We start from the raw sequence: 8,324 nt of genomic DNA, 5'->3' as shown, positions 1-8,324 counted from the left end.
TGACAGAGATGTGGGACGTTGTGGGGCACATATCTAAACTCATCCAAGTGAGGCCAATGGGCCACAACCTACATTTATGATTTATGTTTGTTTAATCAATTAAGCCTAAAAATTTGTCAAATTCGATTCCATTTCCAGATATGATTTCAAATGGGTTGAATTCAATTTTCTGGAGTTCAATTTCATTTAATATCAATTCTTTAATTTCCCACTTCGATCCAAACCAGTACAAGAATCTGTTGTCTACACTTTTGGGTTTGCCGTCTAGCAAATTGAGAGCTTTATATTTTATAGTAGGGAAATGTCTCCGAAAGTTCAGATGTCAGTTGTCAAACAACTCATCTCCGGAACAAAAATACAACAGAGATGGGCATTCTGGCCTGATACACGTACACTTACTCCGTCCTCATCCCAAATATATTGACAAAGCTGCCTTTGGATGGAGCTGACTAGCCACTGGGCTTACTGAAATACTGATCGATTTGTCTAAGGGCTATCCCAATTCGGTCCGTTTGTAATTGAATGATTGAATCAATTTGATGAGGGGTGTAATGTGTATTTCTTGACTAAAATACCATCCGGTTCGAGATTGAATTTGAGTTCGATTCAATAAAATATTTAATGGGTTCAAGTTCGATTTGAATGATTGAAAATAAATATATTTTTTATATTTTTAAATATATATGATATATTTTTAAAACATACAATATATTCTTATATTATATATAAAATAAAAAAAAATATATTTTTTCATATTATATGTTATAAAAATATAATTTTCTATTCTTTGTCTTAATAATGTACTACCCAGTTAACTGTTTGAACCCAACCGTCAACATACAACATTTCGGGTCGGACCAACCACCTAAACCGTTAGGTGAATCTTCGAGGAAGTTGCACGTTGCATCCTAACCTAATGTTTGCAAAACGGGTTGAGTCTTGAGTGGGCCATCCCTTCTCAAATAGCCCGATAAGGTCCTACCAAAGAAATGCCAACGCTGGGATGTGGACAGATCAGAGCTGTCCTTCAACCAGGACCAACTGAACGGTCCTGATGAACGAATTGGCGAAGCGACTTCTGGAATACTGCGTGAGATCCATCGACAACGATAGAGCTTAGCTCCATTGTTTTACTTTTCCCTTTTCTCCTTCCATTTTTAATACTGTTTCCTACTCTTAAAAACGTTGGCCGGAAGGATTTTTAAAAGTTCATTGATGCTTCTATCCATGATATAGAAGAAAGTCGAAACCCTAGATTTGCTGGAAGCATTGGATTATGGGCAACTGGAGTTATGCTGTTCTGATCGTAAACTAGCTTCTACGGTACATGCTGATGCCCTTCTCTCCTCGATTTTGTTTTTTAATTTCAGATTCTCCATTCGAGCTCGAGATCGGTTTAACTCTGAAGTAAATGGGATATTTTTAAGGAATGCCTTTAAATGTCAAAGTTTTGTTAAGAATCCAGCATAGACATGATTATGAATTAGAGGCGAAATGTGAAAGATTGGAGTATTTGTTCCATCATAAAATTTTTCCTGAAATTTGAATGGTGTCCAATTGACACCTCATAATCATGTCATGTTTAAAAGGACTCTAAAATACCTCTGCTTCCAACTTGGCAAATCAGGGATTCCCTTTTATTGTTCTTTCTTATTGAAGGCATAGATGGAATATTTTCTCTTTATCAATGTTATTTTGCTAATATTGTTTTGTCTATGCAGTCTTGTGGCAATCTAATGGCCTACAGTCAGAAAAAAAATGTCTTCTCACTATTTGGCATATTAAAATTCCCATGGAGAATACGAGTGCTCTTATATTCATTAGGAACATGATAAATATAATGATCAGTTATCCCTGAAAGATTATAAAGTACATCTGTTATAATCTACTCATATTTATCTCATTCATTATTTTGATCAATTATAATATGTTTAAGGATGCAGCATTCTCAGGCATGGGGCCAATCCATTTTCAATCTCTAATAATTAAACTGCACTTATAGGCTGTAGCATGCCCAAACTAAAGGCTTTAACACAAGCACGATATCCTGCAAGCTCACAGTTCCTATTTCCCAACTTAAGTGGTTATATTTCCAAACACAGCCTAATCCATTGACTGGACAGTCCATCAAACTCAAGTCAAACCCTTCTTAGGTTGTTTATTCTTCATGGTAAATGCCCAACAATGCAGTTTCATCTATCAACACTAAGGGGCTGTTTGATAACATTTGAAGTGGCTGAACTAAATGAACTATTGGTTTGTCTTTCAGTTGATAAGTCATTAAGTAGGTTGCAAGCTTCTTAATAGATGAACGGAATCATTGTTCTTAGAAAAGGAAAACTTCACAAGAACTTTTTGTTAATGGTAGGAATGCGTATAATATTTTTCAACTAGTACTTCCTTTATTATTCTTAACATATTAAGGGTTTTTTTTAAAGCATATACCAGATTATTGAAGCTAATGATCACTTAAATGTTGTTTGGGATTTATGGGTACATAATTCAATTATATATGGATTTTGTGACCATTTGTTCAGAACCAAAGCTAAAAAATCTACTTAACACTGATATGAGTTCATGTGAGAACATCGATTTTCTTTTTCATTATGTATGTAAATGCACCAAAAGTTAAATTGTAAGGCACTTGCTTTCCCTCATGCCTTTGCCTTTTAAAACCCCGTTTTTGATAACTTTTAAAACCCCATTTGTGGTTGTGAATTCTTCTTTCAGTGGCAATGATTTGCAACATTTGTTACTATGACCTTGAGGGACCTTCCATGACAATGATTATGGGTTAGGGCATGGAAACATGCATAAAAGGTTTTTTAATCGGGTCAGGTAGGGAAGGTCCTTAGACATCCCTACTTATTTATATCTCAGGGAGGAAGCCTGTTACCAAACCTAAGTACTTAACCATCCATTAGATAGATGATGCTCTGGATTATTCATGTGACCAATGCTGTGGATCCCCTGTTTGATGAACACTCTGGATATCCCACAGGACCACTTGACATGGATGAACACAGAAATAGGAGGGATTGCGTAGGGAAGCTCCCAATTTGATCTGATTAGAAAACCTTTTATCCACACAGTCACACACACAGAGCCCTGCATCTACATATGGGCCTGTGGAAGAAAACTAACCACTTGACATGGCAGAATGAAGACATAGGAGGGATTGTGTAGGGAAGTTCCCAACTTGATCTGATTACAAAACCTTTTTCCACACACACACACACACACACACACGGCCCTGCATCTACATATGGGCCTGTGGAAGGAAACAAAGAAGATAAAAGAAGCATGTTATTAATGTGATGAAGTGATGATTATTTGTTTTGCTCTCTAGTTGATGTGATGACTAGTTGGTGCCTAGGTGCTAACTAGTTAATAAAAAAGATATTTTCCAAATTTAAGATATTAATGCAATCTCATAAATAAGTTGGTATAGGCTACAATTATGCAAGAAAAGAATGGGATTGAACATTTAATTTATTTTCTTTGTTTTGCAAACAAAGAAAAAGTTATTTGGATAGGGAATCAAAGCCTTTGTTTTCCAAATAAAGAGTGCATCTTTGACTATTTGGTGTGCCTTTTGTTTGTGGAAACTCTGTATCAACACATTACTGATTGGAAGAAAACTTAAAATAAATCCTCCGTTGGTGTCTTTTCTTTTATGCCTTCTTTCTTATTTTATATGCCATCATACAATGATGTTCCATCACAAACATTTAAGCAACAATGTGAATATAACAAAACGTAAACATCTTTTTGTACTTTTTCAAATAATTAGAGATATAAACAAACAAATAAAGCTTTGAAACGACTTTATGGTTGACTAGGTTCACTAGCTGACCTAGTTGATGCTTAGTCTTCCTATCTAGGTGATTATGAGTATTAAGTCAATTAGTCAGTGATGCAATGAGTCTAGCCCTCTATTAACTAGTTGGTCAACTAATTAAGCTTGGATAACACTGAATAAACTAATTGATTCCCAAGATTAAACCTATATTAGTTTGTTATCTAAAGGAGATCATAGAGGGTGGGCCTTGGTGCAATGGTTGGGTTGCTCCATTGTGACCTGGGACCTGGGTGACAAGGTTCAAATCTTGGAAACAACCTCTCTGTATGTGCAGGGGTAAGGCTGCATACATCTGTCCCTCCCCAAACCCCACATTAGTGGGAGCCTCATGCACTGAGCTGCCCTTTATATAATGGAGATTGTACCATCTATGAGGTCAACTAGTAAATGTTGCTTTAATCCATTTTAAATGGCAGTTTTATAACATTGTGGAAGCAGTATTGACTTCACTACAAAGTCCAGACTAGTGGAATTTTTTAAAAAGACACTAGTAATTTTTAATTGTTTAGAGTGCTTGGACAGTGCTCATTGAGCCTAATCTATATGACTCTTTTATTTTTTTATTTATTATTTTTTCTGTGAAAGTTTTGGACACAAAGGATTTCAGTCCCACCACCAAGTCTAGGCCAGAGGGATTTCTTCAAATGTCATTTGGAATACAGGACATCTGATGACTTTGATAGGTCATGAACCATTAATATCAAGGTTGTACCATTCATTATTTTCTGGTGATGGTGTTTTTTACATCCCTTTTGTGGCTTTGGCCCCATTTTCCACTATTGCATTATGTGGTTTTGTTTTCAGTTAGATATCCGCATCTTAAAGATATGATACCTAGATACAGCAAGGAAATAGAATTTACACTAATGGTATCAATATCATAGTCTTCACGATTGCTACTCGATCTTGATTTTTGTACTATGAGTTTGACTACCAAAATAATAAAAAAACTGTTCCTTTTTTACAGGAGAAAGTAATTACTTTCCATAGTCCAACAAGCACATTCCTTTTCTTTTTATTTCTATTGTTAATTCTGTAATTTTGTGCTTCTACTTGCCTGTCTACTTAAATTCTTTCCTTGTCGAGTGAATGCTAAGCTTCTATTTGAAATCTGCTTCCATACATGTTGCCCAACAGGCTTGCTACCCCGCTAGCCATTCATCTAGCTGAACTGTCTATTTGATCCGATTTGGATCATGGCAGACTTACCAGGTTATATGACCACCTGCTTGTACAGTGGAAAACTTGCTTTCTTGGCAATTTTGGTTTCTGCAGGAATTGTAATGCAAATTCTGGTCAGTGCTACTACTTACTGTCTGATTGGCTTTTTGCTTTATGCAGATGGATGTGCACTTTCAGTTTGTTACTTCTGAAGTTACCATTTACTTTCTTTGCTGTGTTTGATGTTGCAGGCATGTGCTTTGTACAACAATTGGTGGCCAATGCTAACAGGTAATATAGGCTATTAAACTTGCATAGTCACAAGCTTTAGTCCTGAATATCTTTTAGTGAGGGATATTTTATGAGATCTTTTACTTTCTTCTGATATCATGTCACCTTGTTATATTTTCTAAATTATTTTCTTGTACGTGGAAAATAACAAAAGAAAAATGAATATGGATAAAATAAATTATTTAAATAATATATTCCTTGAACTATTAGAAAAGGTCCTCTTATTTAAAGTTGAAGGCCAGCGTACTAGAAATTCAATTTTCTGTAAGGCTCCCCATTTGTTTGCAATGCAATCTCCTTTGCACTAGTACACATGAATGGAAGTACAAACCATAAAAGTGTAAATTGTGATTCACTTTTATTTTAGGTTTTAATTTACTCTTCTAAGTTTTATTTTTCTTCATTTACATTGCAAACAAACAAAACAAGGTAAAGTTTGCATTCAACTTGTTTGCAGTCTCATACTTCTGCACCCAGGTTCAAAATGTCGATACACCTGATACGCCGGTAGAGACGTATCGGGCAGTATCAATAGCTTTTTTTTATTTTTATTTTATTTTTTTTCAAATCTGGTTCAGAGGGGCCGGTTGAAACCCTGATACACCCTCTGTAGGGGCGTATCGGCTGATACAGCCCGATACGAGTTGATACTTTGAACCTTGTTTTGCACCAATGCAAATGGACTAGTTTTTTTTCATGGTGGTCTAGACTAGACGTGAAAACCAAAACAAATATATACAAACGCAGGACCTCCTCTTGAATATGTTTAATCAACTCATCCATGGTTGATGCAAATAAATAAGGTGCTGAGCGCCTGAGCTTTGGTAAAGACCCATCATATCATATGAAGATCTCTCTTTTTTTCTCTGAACTTTTTTTTAATCAATTGTCTCAACAGAAAGATGGATTTTATGGTTGATTTCTCTGGTTAAACCCAACTTGGTTTTTCTGATATATTTGCTAACTTTTGCTTAATTATTCTCTTCCAAAGTTTCATTGTGCTCACGAATTTAATCCAATGGTACAACTTTGTATATATCATCTTTGGTTTTGAATATAGGCACCGTAAAGCTCTTTGTCCAGACCATTCTTCTGGCATTCAATAATCAAACAATGATTAAAAAAAAAAAATCCAGTTCAGGTCACTATGTGGAGATGTATAGTCGGTTTTGGATATAGCATTCTTCTGGGTGCATTGGTTTTCAAAGCAAAAGGTAGATTGGTTTGTTTTTGCTGATGTGCCAGTTTTTGTTTTTTGAAAACGAAACTAACCATGTTGTCAAAAACCCCCTAGGATTTCAGTCGTTAGATCTCTGGGTTATTGTTTGAACTCTCTGGGGTTTGTCAACTGAAAACCTGGATGGAAAATTTCGTACCCTTTCCCTGATCAATAGCTGATCAAGAGAACTTTATGAGCCAGAAGAATTTCCTTTGCCAAATTTGAACATTCACTAACGTGATTTTCTTCTTCTGCAGTATTGATGTATGTTCTTCTTCCGATGCCTCTGATATTTTTCATGGGATCTGATACCTCTCTTTTATTGGAAAGTGGGAATAGGTCAGCCTTTTATTATCTCTTAGTTAATTCACCTGTAAAATTTATCTAGTCAATTTTAATTAAGATAGTAGAGATCATTTTTCATTTCTTATTATTGTTTTCAAAACCTCTGTAACAGCTGGGTTGATGCTACAAAGTTCCTGACTGGAGCATCAGCGGTAGGAAGCATTGCAATACCGGCCATCTTAAAGCATGCTGACGTTATTGGTTGGGGAGCACTGGCAATGGAGCTTTCGTCCTTTCTTATTTTTGTTATAGCCATAGTCTTTTACATTCAAATGAACAATGAATCTGAGTATAGCATGTTTTGAGAATATTGAAACAAGAGTTCCCATTCCGGTTTGTATAAAAGGAAGTTTCTCATCGATTCCATTACATAGGTTCTCTCATTGTTTGTGTTTTGCCTTCACTCTTGTGGTTTACAAAAGCAGCGCATGTGCAATTTCTGTTTAATGGAATGAAATTAGGTGTGCATTTTGATTTTATATTTCCTTTTCCTTTTGTGCTTTTCTCGCATTAACCATGCTGGAGTTGTATCTAGAATTGCTTCCTGTCAAATAATGTATAGGAACAATCTGAGGGTGCTGAGGAAGAAAGACCATATGATAGGTTCAGCCGCTCAGGTTCAGCATTTGAGTTCTGGTGAAAAAATGAAAATTGGTCCTACTCTATCCTACTCTAAGTCCCGAATTTCCTTTTCCTTTAGTTTGTTCTGATACTCAAACTAAATCAAGTCTTGGGGGGAATTTTATGGTTAGATTCAGAAAATGAAAGCTATGACCGAATTGAGAATACTGATTACAGAAACGCAGATTTATTCAGGATTCTGGGTATTTTGGAAGCACACGAGCAAATTCTAGTATGAAAATAACAAAATTCAAATGCTCGATGTGTTTACAGTTTACTGTTTAGTTAGAATCTTCGAATCAAGCAAGATTTGTGTCAAAAAATTGAAAAAAATAATGAAAAGTTAATATTTAGCGACATGTACGTTACAATAACTAAGAAATTACTAATGGTTGGCATCAACAAAAAAAAAAAAAATGATAAAATTCAAATATCTAAATGTTTAGGCTCAGTTTGGATGGAGTACAAATACAAATATGTAGAGTGTAAATCCTTATATAAAAATATGCATTTGTACTCTTTCCAAACTAAGCTTAGCAAAAATTTATAAAATATATTTTTACAAAAAATAAATTCAATACCTACTTCATTTAACTTGGAATTTGTACATATATAAATACATATATTCATGGGAAATTATCATCTATAACGAACTGTCGCAGATAACATTTAAAATTAGAAGTGAAATACTTAAGTATGGGGGGGTAATCAAGAGAAACCTGAGGGAGAGGCAGATTAAAACTAGCTAATCACGCATGATTAATCATCCAGGTTACAGAGACTGAGAACATTAGTAAATAAATCTAGAATGAAAATAATTGTCAG

At 35.1% G+C, this 8,324-nt stretch overlaps 1 protein-coding gene across 1 annotated transcript; it reads left to right on the top strand.

Annotated features, from left to right (window-relative positions):
* Window positions 1-1,056: 1,056 nt before the first annotated feature.
* LOC148880720 (Vacuolar protein sorting 55 (VPS55) family protein) lies at window positions 1,057-7,247 on the top strand. Its single transcript, XM_088962720.1, has 5 exons — window positions 1,057-1,323; window positions 5,000-5,157; window positions 5,275-5,314; window positions 6,791-6,872; window positions 6,991-7,247. The coding sequence occupies exons 2-5, from the start codon at window positions 5,059-5,061 to the stop codon at window positions 7,181-7,183; spliced, it is 414 nt and encodes a 137-aa protein (XP_088818846.1). The 5' UTR covers window positions 1,057-1,323; window positions 5,000-5,058; the 3' UTR covers window positions 7,184-7,247.
* Window positions 7,248-8,324: the final 1,077 nt, after the last annotated feature.

Source organism: Nelumbo lutea, chromosome 1, assembly GCF_056320005.1.
Source record: "Nelumbo lutea isolate HS-2025 chromosome 1, American lotus-T2T, whole genome shotgun sequence".
Classification (NCBI taxonomy): Eukaryota; Viridiplantae; Streptophyta; class Magnoliopsida; order Proteales; family Nelumbonaceae; genus Nelumbo; species Nelumbo lutea.
Note: the sequence above shows the minus strand (reverse complement) of the source record. Positions and strands in the feature narration are given on the sequence as shown.

Coding starts and splice junctions, on each gene's coding strand:
- LOC148880720 (XM_088962720.1), top strand. CDS start 5,059: ATGGCAGACTTACCAGGTTATATGACCACCTGCTTGTACAGTGGAAAA. Junction 5,315..6,790: donor TTGGTGGCCAATGCTAACAG/GTAATATAGGCT, acceptor CTTCTTCTGCAG/TATTGATGTATGTTCTTCTT. Junction 6,873..6,990: donor TTATTGGAAAGTGGGAATAG/GTCAGCCTTTTA, acceptor CCTCTGTAACAG/CTGGGTTGATGCTACAAAGT.